At 42.3% G+C, this 17,699-nt stretch overlaps 3 protein-coding genes across 6 annotated transcripts in view; all 3 read left to right on the top strand.

The window, feature by feature from the left end:
• RNF115 (ring finger protein 115) overlaps positions 1-17,699 on the top strand; it is a 73,706-nt gene that overhangs the window by 16,711 nt on the left and 39,296 nt on the right. For all 4 annotated transcript variants that reach the window (XR_013622415.1, XR_010983244.2, XM_068106721.2 and 1 more), the window contains exons 3-4: positions 5,691-5,748; positions 16,289-16,521. Coding sequence is in view for 2 of the 4 variants with exons in the window: in XM_068106721.2 (XP_067962822.2) it covers positions 5,691-5,748; positions 16,289-16,521 (291 nt within the window). In the remaining 2 variants the exon portion in view is untranslated. The remainder of the gene's footprint in view (positions 1-5,690; positions 5,749-16,288; positions 16,522-17,699) is intronic.
• Positions 8,678-11,349, top strand: LOC144890682 (uncharacterized). The gene is made up of 2 exons (XM_078771977.1): positions 8,678-9,387; positions 9,477-11,349. The coding sequence occupies exons 1-2, from the start codon at positions 9,292-9,294 to the stop codon at positions 11,040-11,042; spliced, it is 1,662 nt and encodes a 553-aa protein (XP_078628103.1). The 5' UTR covers positions 8,678-9,291; the 3' UTR covers positions 11,043-11,349.
• The window catches only part of LOC144890825 (uncharacterized), a 75,165-nt gene continuing 66,815 nt past the window's right edge, over positions 9,350-17,699 (top strand). The window contains exon 1 of the mRNA XM_078772678.1: positions 9,350-11,293. The gene's annotated coding sequence lies outside the window, so the exon portion shown is untranslated. The remainder of the gene's footprint in view (positions 11,294-17,699) is intronic.

Genomic DNA, 17,699 nt, shown 5'->3' with positions numbered 1-17,699 from the left:
TAAAGTTATAACAAATTTCATGCAAAATATTATATTTCTTGTAAATTGTGTGTAAAGATAACATTAGATATTTTAAAGGAAATACTGAATGAGTTTATACAATACATATGAATCTAAACCGTATCTAAATCTAAACCGAATTTTAAAAAAAAATCACCTGTTCACCAGTACTTCACCCTTAAACTTGCACCATCCGTCACCAAATCGATGAAAGGAGGTTCTATGGTAGGAGACCCAGGAGGACCACACTGCTGAGAGAGACTTAAGAAAGCCTGACTGGAGTTTTCCAAAACATACCTGAACAAGCCAAAATCCTACTGGGAGAATGTCCTGTGGACAGATAACACCAAATTTGAGGTTTTTGGAAAAGCACATCATCTCTGTTTACAGAAAACAAAATGAAGCCTTAAAGGAAAATAACACCTTCCCTACAGTCAAACATGGAGGAGGTTCAGTGATGTTTTGGGGTTGCTGTACTGCCTCTGGCACCAAGTGCCTTGAATGTGTACATGGCATCATAAAATCAGGAGATTACCAAGGCATTTTGGAGCGCAATGTTCAACCCAAAAAGCTGGGTCTCCGTCGAAGGTCATGGGTCTTGCAGCAGCACAATGACCCCAAACATACTTCAAAAAGCACCCAGGAATGGTTCAAGACAAAACGCTGGACTGTTCTGAAGTGGCAAGCAATGAGTCCAGATCTAATTCCCATTGAACACCTGTGACGATATCTGAAAACGGCAGTTGGGAGAAGGCACTCTTCAAATCTGGGAGAACTGGAGCAGTTTGCAAAAGAATGAATAGTGGGCCAAACTGCCAGTAGAGAGGTGTAGGAAGCTCATTCATGGCTATGGGAAGCGCTTGACTGTAGTTATTTTGTCCAAAGGCTGTGCTACCAAATATTAAGTCGGGTTTCAATAATTTGTCAATGCCATTTCTTTTTATTTTCTGATTTAAAGGGATATATTAAGTTATGAATCAAAAACAAAGGTTCTGTAATATTAACAGTGAAATAAAGAATTGTGGAGACCAAATACATTTGCCAATTTCAACTTATTTTTCAAGAAAATTGTGTTATTTGAAAAATGTGCAAGGGTGCCAATATTTTTGGCCACGACTGTGTCTTTGCTAATACGGCATGTGCAATCTTGGATCACTGTTTTCAGGTCAGCAATAGTGCTGAGAGCCAAGTTGCAGATTTCCTGTTTTAAGGGTCTCCAATAAGAGGTCGTTGCATTAATTCATGTGTGGACTTGTCAGTGTTGAAACACGGCAATGTTGTCATTACACGGGAAGGCCTTCGTCAGACCATACAGAGAAACAGTTTAACATGACCTTGCTATTGGGTCAGGATTGGAGCTAATCCAAGTTGTTCACCATGGTGTGGGTGAGATGGCTGTCAAAACCTTAGGTATCACAATGCAACAAAGCCAAAAAGGCCCCTTTCCTTGCCAGAAGATTGAAGAACTTTGCTTGCTTCTGAAGTCTAGTGTCGATCTGCTTTAAAGGACAGGTTGAACAATGGATGGAATTGTAGAACATTCCCTAGAACATACTTTGGCATACCTTGATCAATGATATATTCATTCCATCCATTGCCCTATCACTTCCTGTTTTCTTGTGTTGACTTGTTCCGTTCTGAGCGATGTTATCATTGTGTAGGTAGGTTGAGCTATAAAGCTACCACAGGTTTGTAATGTCCACAAGTAGGTACACCTATTTAGCAGAGAGGGCAGATGGATTAGTATCTCCAAAGGATGATGTAATTGATGACCCACACATTTATAATCGAATGATAAATTATACTTCACTAGTGAGGTACCCGTGCTAGGCACGGGTGGAAGGCCAGAAGGAAACGGACAATGCAGAAATGGTGAATGCTAAAGCATGAAACCAATAAATTCCACATTACTGTAGCACCTTCAGTCGCACGTCAGACATGGACAGCAAGTTCGTGAAGGGCTTCCATGAAAAACGTACCCACGTTTGTTCCCTACCCAGTTAATGGCGAATCTGCATATGGCGATCCGCGAATTCACGTTTAGAAAGTAGAAACCGTCACAGCATTTCGTCATTCACTTGAACTCTATCTTTTTTTCATTCCAAACAGCATAACTCCAATCACAAATGAAATAACATTAATATAAAAAATAAACTTTTAACAACATTCGTGACATAAACAAATGTTTAAATCCTGATGTGAAGTTCCGTACGGTTGGGTGAATACAATTACGAATTCAAAATCGTAATTGTATTCACTCAATTCCAATCATCAATTGATACTTTAATAAAACAATTAACACGATTAACGTTTAACGATTTAACATTACGATTCAATAAATAAATAAAAAACCACCTTTAGAGGCCATTTTTCCCCGCAAGCGGGGGTTGGCCTTTTTCGGGAACTGTGGTTGTTGTTGTTTTTCGGTCCCCTTTTTGAAGCAATGTTTTACGGCCGGATGCCCTTCCTGACGCCAACCCTTTTTGCCGCCTTTAACGACAAGCAGGGAATTACCAGTGAACTGGTACTCAATTTGCCGACCTCGGAAGGATGACAGGCTGAGTCAACCCCCCTGGCGTTAATTCAGCGATTGACCAGGATTCGAACCCAGGATCCTAGGATCCTAAGCCGGCACCCTAGCCGCTAGCCCAACACCAGGGTCTTAACATTACGATTGAATGACGGTTGTATTTGGATATTATAAATTCCACGCATTGCATAATCTGTCCACTTCCACATTCGTGGCAGGTTCGTAATTCTCATCAAAATCTAAACAGTATTTGAAGAATTTCAATAAAAGCCACATCACTGTTCATATCGGTAAAATATTATTCCATCGTGTTTGGAAAAACTGGAAAATTGGAAAAATTGGAAAAACAAAATATCTTATTTTACTCCCAGGGGTCCCAGGAATACCCACCCAAAATATCGTTGCGATCGGTTGAGCCGTTTTTGCGGTACCTTCGAACGGACAGACGGACATTTGGTGAGTTATAGTAAGATTTGCAAAGCACTTGAATATGATGGATTTCAATCTTGGTGGAATCTGATAGTTTGTGACTCGCATGTCATTTAAGCCTTAACATATATGGAACTGTCGTTTGCTCAAATATAATTAGAAACCAAGATCTTTACATTGGAGATACAGGCAGTCCCCGGGTTACGAACGCCCGACTTACGAACGCCCGTACTTGCGTACTGACCTCCGTAAAGCCTATTATTAAAAAAAAAAATTGAGTTACATACAATGGTGCGGACTACTTTGCGCGACGCTCAAAACACTGCGCGTTTTCAGCGGTTCGTCGGCCCGAGGGAGAACAACGCCACGCCGTTGTCGCCATTTTAAGTCGGATCACGTAAACACTGTTGTGTGCGTTGTGTTGTGACTTAAATTTTTAATGTGTTACCCTCGTAATCATGGCTCCAAAGCATAAATCTGATGCAAGTGATGGTGATGCATCGAAGAAAAGGAAAACGATCACGATTGAAACGAAAATGGAAATAATAAAGCGATCGGAGAGAGGTGAAACTCCAACCCACATTGGAAAAGCGTTAGGCTACAGTCGGTCAACGATCTGGACAATTATAAAAGGACAAGGGCAGAGTAATGCAGCATGTAAAAGGCTTTGTCCCGATGAAAGCGACAATTATCACGAAGCAACGCAGTGGTTTAATTATCGAAATGGAAAGGCTATTGGTAATTTGGTTAGAGGATCAAAATCAGTGTAATATTCCTATTAGCCTTGGCTTAGTGCAAGAAAAGGCTCGAAGCCTTTTCAGTGATTTAAAAGCTGCATGTGCAGCAAGTGAAGGTGCTTGTGATGAAGAATTTGTTGTGAGTAGGGGTTGGTTCAACCGTTTCAAAGGGAGGGTAAATTTACACATTAAATTGCAAGGAGAAGCAGTGAGTGCCGATGTAAGTGCTGCGAGAGTTTCCTGAAATGTTGAAAAAAATTATTGAGGAGGGAGTTTATGTGCCTGAGCAAATATTTAATGTAGATGAGACTGGTTTATTTTGGAAAAAAAATGCCTGAAAAGACATACATTTCAAAAGAGGAAAAAACTTCTCCAGGGCATAAGGCATCCAAGGATAGGCTAACGTTATTGCTTGGTGGTAACGCATCCGGGGATTGCAAGCTTAAGCCTATGCTTGTGTATCGCTCCCTAAATCCGAGGGCACTGAGCCGAATCGTCAAGCCATCTCTTCCCGTTATTTGGAAAACAGCTCTCTTCGAAGATTGGTTCCTGAACTATTTTGTTCCTGCTGCTGAATGTTATTGCTTGGCCAAGAAGATTCCTTTCAAAATTCTCTTTGTGCTTGACAACGCCCCCAGACATCCAAGCACTTTAGATGACCTTCACCTCAATGTAAAGGTCGTCTTTTTACCACCCAACACCACATCACTACTTCAGCCAATGGATCAGGGGGTCATAGCCTCCTTTAAGGCTTACTATTTATGCCGGACCTTTTCACAAGCAGTCAGGGCTACCCAAGATGATGCAATGACCTTAAAGGAGTTTTGGAGGAATTACAACATCTACGATGGCATCAAAAACATTGCAGATTCTTGGGAGGAAGTGAAGAAAACCAACATGAAAGGAGTGTGGAACAAATTGTGCCCTCAATTCGCACATGGTTTTAAGGGGTTTACAGCTGAGGACATCACCGAAGCCAGGCAAGCTGTGGTTGATATTGGTAATAATCAACTGCAGTTAGACATCAATGAAGATGATGTCTTAGACTTGCTTGAATCCCATGCCGAAGAACTGACAAATGAGGACCTTATGGAGCTGGAGCAGCATATGATAGCATTTGAGGAAGAAGGCTGGGACCTAGAAACCCCAGAACCTAAGAAGTTTTTGACGAAGGAGTTAGCTGAAGCCTTTCGTCTCATTGAAGCAGGGATGGCAAAGTTAGAGGAGCAAGATCCTAATGCAGAGAGGTTCGCCAAAGTTTACTGGATAGTTACCGACGGCCTCAGCTGCTACAAGGCCATTTATAATGAGAAAAATAAAAGCTCTGTTCAAGCCTCCCTTGATGTTTACTTTAAGAAATTGACTCCAGAAGTAAACCCCCACACTCCAGCAGCAGAATCAGACCCTGACTCTCCAGTAGCCGTATCAATCCCTGACTCTCCAGCACCAGGTCCATCCTTTCCAGCACCAGGTCCATCCTTTCCAGCACCAGGTCCATCCTCTCCAACACCAGGCCCATCATCTCGGAGAGATATATCAAGGTATGATCGTTTCAAGGTATGCAAGACATCAATTGGAACGAGAGTAAGTGTTAACCTTTAATCATTATATTTTCTTTTCTATCTAAACAGTTTAAGAAATGTTTCTTTAATGTTTTTTATACCTATAGATGTTTTAGTTCAAATATATACTATATACTAAGACATTTGACTAATTGACGCTAGATGTGAACCGTACGTAACTGTTCTGACTTGCATACAAATTCGACTTACAGACAGACTTAAAAACGGAACTCGTTCGTAACCCGGGGCCTGCCTGTACAACGTATTAGTCTATCTATGGTGAGAAATTATTTGCCAAAAAAGGTGACAAAGTATTTATTGTGTCCCAAAATGTGTGTGTTATCAGCTTCACCAATGCACTTAAATTTGTTACCTCGTTAATGATTTATTTTATCCTTTTTCTCATCCACCCCCGTCTTGTCTTTACTGAAGTGCAAGCAGCGATGATTCAACATCACCAGAGGCTGACGTGGGGGCTCAATTTGCAGAGGTCTGTCTGTCTGTTACAACTATTTTCCCAGCATTAGTTTGCTCTCTTTTTCCAATCGGGTTCCATTGACTTATTGGGTGTACCTTATGGTAGGCTGCACAGCTATAGTCTATCTATATGATATTGATTCGGGTGCATCATTCTTCCTCTTTGTTTGAAAACCCCCTGTCCCTACCCTACAAATATTCCATTATGAATAAAAATCATACCTGTGAAATTTGAGCTGATTTGGATGTTTAGGGGGGACCACTGTGAGTTTGAAATTTCCAGTATTTCAAGTTCCAGATTTTGATAAACCATTGATCAGGTTGGTCCAGACTGGTCAAATCACCCCCCAAACGTCACAAAAACAACGGAGATGGGCTTGGTACGACTACTGGAAAGGTTTTTCCAATTTTCTGTTTCAGGGCTGCTATCCAGCCTCATGAATATCACTTTCGTTTTCAGAAATGTTACAAAAATAGTTCAGAATTTGAGAGTAAATTTGCTTCTTTTTTGTCATTCTAGGTGACGAATGTGATGTAGTGATGGATGAAGGTGCACCAGAAAATGGGCAAGAGGTAGAAAAGTCAGGTAGTCAGGTAGTCAGGTAGTGGGGTTGAGGGCAGGCAGACTTGTCAGAAGACACAGATAATTGGATTGGGAAGGGCCATAACTGCGGCAGACACTGTACTTACTGGACTGCGCTTATGAACATGCAGGCAGGTTTTACACTGCTTACTGTATCACAAAGAGGAGGATTTGCCATTCAACAGAAGTAAATGGGAGAGTTCAAAGATAATCTATTCCAAGATGATATTCTAGGAAAAGGCAAATATTCCAATGCTCTCTGAGTGGAAGGGCTGCGAGAAGATATTGAAGCTTTGGGAAGATAACAGCAAGATGAGAGAGATCCCCAAAAATCGCAGAAGTGCAAATAATTCAGTAGAAAAATTAGAGCAGATGAAGACAGAGCTATACCAAACTTTCAAAATTTGTCCTGCGAATGCTGAAAGTATGATAAAGAATTCTGAAGATGGAGAATTCTTGAAATCAATGAAGACTGGTTGTGTTGCGACATTTGTTAGCCAAGATTAAGTGCTATTTGACAAGATTCAATGGGAGAAGGCTTGAGAGGAGGCTGAGACCTCTTGGCAAGAAAGATCCAGCCAAGACGTAGGATTTTCAGTGCTTTGTCTGGTGAAGTGGAAGACAGTACGGAAACAGAATGACTGAGACGGACTCGTATCGCACCTCTTTTAAAAACTTTGCCTCAGTGAATGTCATACATGATGGGACTGAAAGAAGAGTGAAAATGGGTGCAGACTTCCTAAAAGCAGCGCGTACTAAAGAACATTATCAGAGCATCTTGCAAGTCGTGGAAAGTAGCAGGAATGAGCTACCTAATCTCTGCACAAGAAAATCTCAGAATAAGTGAATGAATGCAAAGAACTTCGAGAACTGAGCTGATAGCATCCCTATGGATGTACCTTAGAGCTGAAGTGTATTTGTTAATAAATAAAAAAATTAAATGGGTATGTAATGATTTGCTTAATTTGATTTTTTTTAATTGATTTTTCTTGTCTTTTTCTTCAAATTTTCCAGAATTAAAAAAAAAATTGTGTTCCCCTTAAATTTGCTTCAATATTGTTGACATTTGTGCTGGAGTTGACCCTCGGGTAGTGTAACAAACTAAACCTAGGGACAAGATGATTGCCAAAACCTTTTTAAAAAATTTTGGAGAGGGGGTGGGGGGTGGGGGGGCAATTCCTTAAGCAATTGTTCGTCTCGTCTGTGTAAATTACCTGCATGTCGTTCCTTCACCTGTCTTCTTGCACTACTGTCTGTATATGTTGTAATCTTTGCTCAATTGTTCATTGATCCGTTTCATGAAACTTGCTGTCATGGACCCGTTGACCTTCTACGCTTACTTTTTGATGACAAGGCCAGGTGCTGCAACTTGACTTGACTATCACTTCTTCAGCAACTGAGCTTCTATCACTTTGTCACACAGATAGCTTGGGGATCAGGAGGTGGAGGTGTGGTGTTAGTTTAAAAAAAACAAAAAAAACTTTTGTTAACGTTGTGCTTTGAAGTGCCAATTAAGCCTTGTGAAAAATCTAAAAACATTTCCATAAACGTGTTATGTGTTGTTTTATTTATTTTTATAAATTGCGTTTATGAGATGTTTTGTCTGACCGGATGGTGCAGAAAATGCCTGCTTTTCTTTGAGATGTCTAGTCTAGGTTTATTTCCTGACCTGGCTATAAGCTCAGTCTACTGCTTCACAGGTGGTAGGGTGTTGAATCGATCAGTGTGTGTTTCAGGTGGGACGTCTGCTGTCGTTAGATAGCGGACGTTAAAGATCCTATGGTGTCTCTCGTCGAAAGGGAAGCAAGTTATTGCCGACACGCTGTCGAAATTACAAATTGTTGCCCTGACTGGCACTGAGGAGGTAATGTTGAACAACCCCATTTATTCCTTGCCATGACGACTGGTTGGACAGCACTGGTACCCTGGAAGAGGGCATGGCACATAATAGTCCATGGGCCAGAGCAGATATCGGTACCACCTGGGGTAGGGTGCATCAAACGCCCTTAGGTTCTTGGATTTTAATGTCTATTCTCTCAAATGTTACACTTGTTGGTAGAAGTATGTATGCAAACAATAAATGAAATCAGAGGTGGTCCTGGGTGGCCACCGGCCACTTTTATATATTTAGGGCCATTTTCGGGGCCGCACTATGTAAAAATGTTTGATTTTGTTATTTTACACCCAAACCTAGTCATGTTTGGTATCAAATTGAAGGTCTTGATGAGAGGAATACAAATATAACAATTTTATGCAAAAAACGATGGTTTGATAATTAGTTTGTATTTTTACATGAATGAAATCGGAGGTCTAATCGTGGGTCCCATACTAGTAGTCTAATAATATCCTTTATTTTCTTTCAGATGGCAGATAAGAAGACCAGATTAGCAAGTGCCATTTTTGGTCTTGGCAATGCTTTTACAGAAGCAGATGGTACATTGACAGGAGTCCGCCTCCCAACTTGCCGGCAGGTTCTTCGATGCGTGATGTGGTACATCCAGAAAGAAATATGTGAAGGCAAACAAACTCAGCCACTGAAATGGAAATCTGCCAGCATCGTCCTTATCCAGCTGAAAAAATTCTACACTAAAGCAAATATTCCTATGCTTTCAGACCATCAATGCTGCAAACTAATACTTGACCTTCTTAATGACAATAACAAATTGCGTCAAATACCTGTTTCTCGCCGAGAATCTCCAAGCACTTTGGCTAAGTTGCAAACCATGAATGAACGTCTTGATAAGACCTTTGGTGTATGGACAAAAGATGCAATGACAAACATTAAGAATGAGGAAGATAGAGTATTTTTAGAGTCAATGAAATCTGACAGAGTAGCCTCATTTGGTGGTGTTGACAAGAAGAAAGTTGATAAAGATCATAGAAAAGAAAAACGCCTCTTAGCGGAAGCTTCAAGACGAGAACGTCATGAATCATCCAGTGTACAAGAGATGACAATTAGTTCTGTATGCTCTGATGATAGTGACTCTGCAGATAGCTTGGAAGAAACTGAAGAAGAGGCGATTCCAGAGTTTCAAAGGAAGCGTAGTCACCACAGATCAACATATGCAGGTACATCTGCCTTTATTCCTCATGATATTCTGAAAAGACATTCAGTTGTGTCTGTTGCTACTCGACTAAACATAACTCCTGTTCAACAGGTTGCGCTCACCAAAGCTGTAATTCAAGAGGCAGGAGGTGATCCACGTCGTGTGGCCAAGTCGTACTCAACTGCTGATAAGGCTCGACGATCAATAACAAGTGCTATCGCCAAAGATATTCAAGAAAATTGGATCGCCCCAACAGCTGCAACACTTCACTGGGATGGCAAGCAGATACCAACGCTCACAAACAAGAATGTCAAGGAAGAAAGATTGCCAGTGTTGGTTGGGAATGCCACTGATGTAAAGCTACTGGGGGTGGCTAGATATCCTCCTGGAAGTGATAGGTCATCAGGTGACATCATTGCCGAGCACACTTACACGTATCTACATTCATGGAAGTGCAAACAATCAGTTGTCAACTTATGTTTTGACACAACAGCATCAAACACTGGACACGTTACAGCTGCCTGTGTTACCATTCAATCAAAACTGGACCGTGCTCTTCTGTGGTGTGCATGTCGCCATCATGTTGGAGAGGTAATCCTGGATCATGTGTTTGACGTTCTCAAAATTGAGGCATCAAAGTCTCCAGAAGTATCTTTGTTCCAAAAATTCCAGAAGAATTGGGAACGCATATCGCATGCAAAGAATGAAAGTTTAACCAAAATTGACATTTCCATGTACAATGACTATGCACAACAGCTGCTTTTATCCTGCAAAAACAAGGTTTTAAGCACAATCCGCACAAGCGCTTCATACTGTAGGGAAGACTACAAGGAAATGGCACAACTCTGCCAGGTAGTCCTCGATGATGATGTCACAAAACAAGGAACACTCCACAGACCAGGGGCCATGCATAAAGCAAGGTGGATGTCAAAGATTCTTTATTCCATCAAAATATGCCTACTTGAAGAGCAAATTTCTCTACTACCTCGAGGAACTGTAACAACACAACATCAACAGAAAAAACTGAAGGAGTTTGTTGTTTTTGTTGTTTATATTTATTGTGATTGGTGGCTCATATGTCAGTCTGCTTCAAATGCCCCATGGTTTGATTTGTGCTTTTACAAGACTCTGCTCAACTATAAAGCTGTCAACTCAACCATTTCAGTCAGCGCTGTGAAAGCCTTTGATAGACATTTGTGGTATTTAACCCCAGAACTGGTTGTTTTGGCACTGTTCAGCAATGCAATTCCTCAAAAGGATCGTCGTGCCCTTGCAGATGTGTTACTGGCCATACAACCAGATGAAATGCCAAGCACTCCAAAACACCGCTACGGTTCTGGATATGGCAAACCGTCATTTCCAAAAATTACAGAAGCGACAACCCTGGCTGATCTTGTGAACGAGGACTCGTGGTTTACAGTAAACCTTCTTCACCTAGATATGACCTTCCTAACAGAGGATGTTGACACTTGGCAGAACAATGAGCACTTCAAGGCAGCCAAGTCCATTGTGGATGGGCTTAATGTTGTGAATGACCCTGCGGAGAGAGCAGTAAAGCTCGCAACTGATTTTGTCTCAACTGCAAGAAGAGAAGACCACTTCCAAAATCTTCTTCAAGTGGTTGAATGTGACCGCAAAGCGAGGCCAAATTTGCGGAAACGAGCAAAGTTGGAGTAGTGACATTGGCGTTGTGCTTAATACATTTTCAAACTTTTAATCAATGAAAGTACAATACTACAACACTGTACTACAACTTTGTAATATGAAGAACGATTTTGGTTAATTTTACATTGACATGTAAGGTTGTTTTAACTGTTTGATATTAGGCATTTAGTAAAAGTAGGACTTTACTTTTGTATATAGGTATAATGGTTAATTTTACATTATCTTGTAGTTAATTTTACATTATCTTGTAAAGTAGTTTAGCTGTGGCCCTAAATGGCCCTAAATATATAAAAGTGGCCGGTGGCCACCCAGGACCACCTCTGATTTCATCTATTTTTTGCATACATACTTCTACCAACAAGTGTAACATTTGAGGGAATAGACATTAAAATACAACAACTTTTTGAAAATCATGGGGCGTTTGATGCACCCTAACCTGGGGGGACCAAACCAAAGTAGTACAAAAATGTTTATAGGGTTGATATGAGTGTAATAAGATATGATAGCCTTTTGAGATAGGTAGCTTTGTCAATAATTTTTAAAACTCTTTTTTTTGTCATTAGCGCCATTGTGTAATTTGCAAAAAATGAAAGATACGCCAGTGTCAAATTTCTATCTCCACCAATGTGGATTAAAACAATGCAAATAAGGTTATTTCCTTTTGATTAAAAAGCAAAATGCAAAATAAATGTGATTCACACTATTTTTTACATTGTATTGTGTTTACTGCCTGCAATAATTGTATTTATCTTCAGCTGGAAACTTAACATTTTGAATTACAGGTAGATTTAAGCGTTTTTTTTTCACCAATTATACTTATATTATCTTTTCTTTCAAAACTAATATCTTAACCAATATTATCTTTTTGTATGTTGCAGATAGTGTTGTACAGTGATCAGAGTGATGTCGATGGATCAAGGTACCACCCTGCCGAAGAAGCGGCCGTGCACAAACTGTCTTATTCATTGCTCAGACAATGACTCTGATTCCCTGGTGACATTGAGGGACCTGGATTCATGGAAGGCTTTGCTCCGGGCTGCAGAGATCAGACAGCATGCCCCAGTCCTTGACTTGGCAAAAGGACTAAAAGAAGGGGAAGTACCTCAGGTACAGTACCATCGCAAATGCCGCAGCATGTTTACCATGAAGAAGTCTTTGGACTCGATCCTCTCCAAAGGTGCCAGTGCTGAACCCACAGAAGCTGCTTCCAGAAGATCATCATCCAGGACCAGGGATGCACCAAGTAGGCCTACTTCAAGACTGTATGACAAGATCTGCATCTTCTGCCAGAAGCCGAAATACATCAAAGGACAAAAATCAAGGGAACCTCTTATGCAGTGTCTTGAGTTACGAGCAGACGACACCATCCGCAAGGCGGCAATAAAGAAATGTGATCTAAGAGTGCTTGCATTGCTGAGCAGAGACCTAGTTGCCGCAGAGGGGAATTACCACAAGACGTGCTACAAAGAGTACACAAGAAGAATGTCTTCTACCAGCTCTTCAGAAGTACAACAGGAAGAGAGTGAGGCAGCAGATTATGAGGAGACAGAGAGACAAGCCTATGAGGAACTGTTCATGCATGTGAGGACTGAATTCCTCCCAAACCCTGAAATATTGTCTTTAACAGATTTCACAGCCAGGCTTGAGAGATCCATGAACTCCCATGGCATCACCAAGATCAAACCCTCGACAAAGAAGCATGTTCGTCGCAAGCTTGAAAGTGAGCTGGAAGGGTCACTTCACTTTGTCTCAAATGAGAAAGGAAGGGTGCTTCTCTATCCAGACAGCCTGTCAATAGATGACCTTGTCAAGGAAGCCCACAACATGAAGCAAGATCTACGTGAAGCACAGTCTATCAAATCCATGGATGTCCTCGCCAAAGCAGCCATACAGCTGAGGAAACAGATCAAGAAACAAGATGTCCAACAGTCATGGCCACCTGATACACAGAAAAGTGTCATCCCTGAAGCTGTCACAAAGTTCCTGTATACCCTGCTGACTGGGGATACTGAGTGTGCAAATCCCTCTGAAAGAGTCCAGCGTCTTGCTGCTTCTTTTGGCAGTGATCTAGTATTTGCTGTCACCTGTGGCAAGACTAAGCCACCCAAGCACATACTCCTCCCATTTGCTGTGAAGTCACTGACAGGAAACACAGAACTGATACGAAGTCTGAATCGTCTTGGCCATGCTATTTCCTACTCCCAAGTAGAGGAGATTGACACAGCTCTTTGTGTCCAGAAGCTGGAACGCTCAGCAGAGGACATACCACTGCCAGAAGACATGCATCCTGGTGTGTTTTCTGTGCAGATCGGCTGCAAGAATCCCTTTGGGTGGATACCTGTGGACCAGACGATCGAAGAGACTGTCAACAAGGACACCCAGACACCTGGAGGCACAAAAGGGTTCAGCCTGAAACCTGGAGCTGTGGCTCGTTACTACCTGACATCTGAGTACCGAAGCACTTATATGAGACAGCTAAGGGACATGGTTCATGTAGGCCAACATGACAACTTCAGTCACCCTGACCTACAGATGCCAAGAATCAGAAGAGATGAGGCTGACATGCAGTCCATGGTTCCACTGATGGAAACCAGCTGGTTGAATCCATTCGACCTTGACCATGGAGAGCTTGTCAGTCTGTCAACTGGTGCGGTGGCCCCAGCAGAAGTTGCCAAGGACCTTCTCGACGCCCGCAAGGTAGGAGAGGAGGCATATCAAACATTCAAACAAGAGCGCTTGGAAGCAGCTGCCCCAGCTACAACGTTTCATGACAAGATGTCAAAGAAGAAGCTGAAGACGTTTTCAGACATCAGAAATAAGTCATGTAGTAAAAGCTCTGCCAAAGAAGTAGTCATCAAAGCTGACAGGAAACTGTTTGGCCAGATGATACTTGTTGCCGAAAGCAGGAAACTACACATGTGACGTGCTGGCTCATCCACTGGGGCCCCTGCCATGGGCTCTGGCCAATGGTGATGGGTCTCCCTGCAAGACCAACAAAGCTGCCTTTGCCAGGGAGTTGGAAAAGAATGTTTCTCCAGCAGAAGTCATCCCAGAGCCCTCAGCAACAGTCATTGATGGGATGAGCCTAGTCCATAAACTGAAAGGAAATGAAAATACCTTCTCACAGCTGGCAGAATCAGCACTGTCTCAAGTCCTCCACGAAGGTGGAAAGAGCCACCGCATTGATGTCGTCTTCGATGTCTACAGAGACACACCCATCAAAAATGCGGAAAGGGTCAACAGGGGAGGAGACACAGCATTGCAGTTCAAGACCATAGCACCTGGGCACAACATTCAACAGTGGAGAAAGTTCATCTCCAGTTCATCTAACAAAACCAGCTTGATCGAGTTCCTTGTGCAGACGTGGAAGGGGCCAGAACACAGGCAGAAGCTTGACAACAAGTTACTGTATGTGACCTGTGGACATCAATGTTACAAACTGTCGAAAGAGCACTGGGAGGAGGCCACAGAGCTAAAGTCCTCACAGGAAGAAGCTGACACCCGCATCTTACTACATGGTGTTCATGCAGGAGAATCTGGCATCAGGTCCGTTGTGATCAGTGCAGAAGACACAGATGTCCTCGTGCTGTGCCTGGCTGTTGCCAAGTCCATCCCATGTCCCCATGTCCCATGTACATGAAGTGCGGAACCAAGGCCAGGACAAGATACCTTGACATCCAGAAGCTGAGCCATGCTCTGGGAGGTGAGGTGTGTGAGGCACTGATTGGTATGCATGGCTACACAGGCTGTGATACAGTCAGCGCATTTGCTGGACGTGGCAAGTTGGCTGCCTTCAAGCGAATGAAGTCTGACAAGACCTATCTGGAGGCCTTTGCTGAACTTGGTCAGTCATGGGAGGTATCTGGGGAGCTGTTAAGTAAACTCCAAAAGGTCACCTGCCATCTCTACATGCCTTCTGCACAGACTGCCACAGTCAACAAGCTTCGCTTCCAACTGTTCTGTGCGAGACGTGGTGAAGTGGAGTCTAGCCAGCTGCCTCCCTGCGAGGACTGTCTCTTCCTGCATGCCCTCCGTGCGAACTATCAAGCGGCCATCTGGAGGAGGTGTTTGCAGAGTCACCCATTCATCCCTGACCCCAAGGATTGTGGTTGGACCACAGATAAAGAGGGCAAGCTTGCTGTGCAGTGGATGTGTGGATCACGTGCACCAGAAGCTGTGCTCCAGTTGCTGTCCTGCAAATGTGTGCGCTCATGCAAACTACCGGACTGTACCTGCCTGGCATATAGCTTGAAGTGCACAGACATGTGCAAACTACAAACCTGCACCAACCAAGCCAGAGAAAAAGAGCTGGAAGTAGAGTTGTCAGACTCGGACACTGATGATGACACTGATTAACTTGGCAGTGTACAGTCATGTATGAGAGTGTGTATCACGGTAACAGAAATTTCAATTTTGACTTGGGTTATTAAGTGATGACATGATAAGTGACATATTGGTTTTATTTTATTATTTAGGCTTTTCTAAACAGAATAAGGGTGTGAATCCATGTAAATATAAAAAGTTCTTTGAAATGACATTGCCAGAAGTAACAACATTGAGTGTATGAACACATTTATTTCAATTTACTTTCAAGTGTGTGAAACATCCCAGTTCATAAAAAGACACATTTTAAGATTGTTTTCTACTGAAAAATAACTCAAAATGTACTTTTGACTCTTTCCTAACTATCTTAATAAAGTTGTTATTCTTAGAGTAAAGTTCAAGGAAAAACGTGTGTTTCGTCTTTTTTGCGCAGGGTATGTTTACATATGAGGTGATAACCACCATTAAGCTACTCATCTACAAAGGCTATCATACCAAAATGTAAACTAGGGACATCTAGCAAGCTGAAAATAGCAATTTGGTTTGGTCCCTCTGGGTGGTACCAATATGTGAAAATTGAGGTCTGGGCTCAAGGACTATAATGATGATACGATTTATAATTGTGACCTCCATTCCATAAATGAGTTGTTTTATTGCTTTTTGTGCGTTTTTACCATCTCATAAGGTGAATGAAGCTGTTGCATAAATCACGTGCAAATGTGGATAGATCAGACAACACCATAATTAGTTTGACTATTTAAAAAAAAATTAAAACCATCATTAAAGAAGCTGGCGGCCTGACTTTGCACTCATTGAATGTTGGCTTTCCAAACCTTTGCTTACAAATGGCTATCAAATACTTGTTATAAAAAGGTTCAAATATCCTACTTTGCCATTTTCTTATCAGTAAACTCGTATGCCCCCATTCCTCTTAGCTCTGGAGCCAGATGATGCAAGACATGGAACGTGGCGTTCTGCTCACACCCTTCCTTGCTGACACCACAAACCAGCCAGATCACGCAGCACCCACAGCACCCGAGTCGGTTTCTGGGGAGTCTCTGCGTGAGGCGGAACGTGATGGGCCCCATCGAGATCGTCGATTTCGTCCACCCCGACCGCGTCACAGTCTTCGCAGACATCGCTCTGAGCGCTCGCCTGCTGTTGAAGGGTGAGCCTAATCGGGTCGTTTGCCGATCCGGGTTTCATGTAGTAAGTACAGTCGGACCCCCCCGACACATGTGGGGAGATGCAGAAAATTCCGTGAATGTGGGGATATTGTTTGAATGGGGGTGGAGGGGAGATTGGTGAACAAGAATGAGATTGAAGAGAGTATGGAAGTGGAAGATGGTTCCACAGGTGTGTGGGGGGGTGGGTAGAGGAAGAGGAATAAATGAGTGGAGGTAAACAGTGGTTCTGGGTTCAGGCAGTTTTATGAGGATGGGTGTTGCTGCTGGACTGCGTACGTCCTGCAGATACCTGAGGGTCCAAATCACGGAGATGACAAAGGGTGCAAGGCTTGACAAGGCACCACAACGTTTCAGAGGAGGGAGACAATTTTTGAAGGCTCATTCTTAAGATTGGACAGATGTTATTTTCTGGCTCTCCCGAGAGTAGACACACTTGTTGTGAGCTTTGTGGAATGATCCGAGTTGTCTTCAGGTGGATTTCCTTCCAGGAGGAAAATGCAAGTTGTTTTAAAGCAACTGCCTCACCACATGATTCAGAGTACCAAGAGCGAGAGGATGGGTAAGATAATTGAAGACGAGATGGGATAAATCTGCTCATAAGAGAGAACAGGTTTCTGTGGAAGAATTCCAAGGCTGAATTGATATACATACGTATATATGTAAATAAATTTAAATGTATATATATTTTTTCTTTTACCACGAAAAAGTGAAGCGCAAATATAGAGGCAGGTCTCATGTTATGAACCGCGAATACGTCGGGTCTGTGAATGTCGAGGTCCGACTGTACTTTGCTTTGAGTGCTTACTTCGACATAAAGATTTGATTTTTGCTGACTTTGTTGCTTGGGGAAATCAACGTGCATTTCGCATTATTTTGATTTGCTTTTTCAACGTTACTGTTTACCGAGCTGTGTGACGGTTAAAATAAAAAATAAACCCTGATCGATGGCATTTTTGCATGCTTTAAGGAACTAGTACACCTGCTCACCATGGGAGCAGCAGGGGGTCATGTTATTATCCATATTATTGCCAACTATTATTACTATTATTTATGTTAGATTAGGTGATTGAAAAGATCTGACCATGCCTCACCATTCTAAACTCCCTATAATAAAACTTGCTTTTGTTATGGTGTGGGGAGGGAGGCGTAGGGGGTGGAA

This window comes from Myxine glutinosa, chromosome 2 (genome assembly GCF_964187855.1).
Source record: "Myxine glutinosa chromosome 2, kmMyxGlut1.1, whole genome shotgun sequence".
In the NCBI taxonomy this organism is placed as follows: domain Eukaryota; kingdom Metazoa; phylum Chordata; class Myxini; order Myxiniformes; family Myxinidae; genus Myxine; species Myxine glutinosa.
Note: the sequence above shows the minus strand (reverse complement) of the source record. Positions and strands in the feature narration are given on the sequence as shown.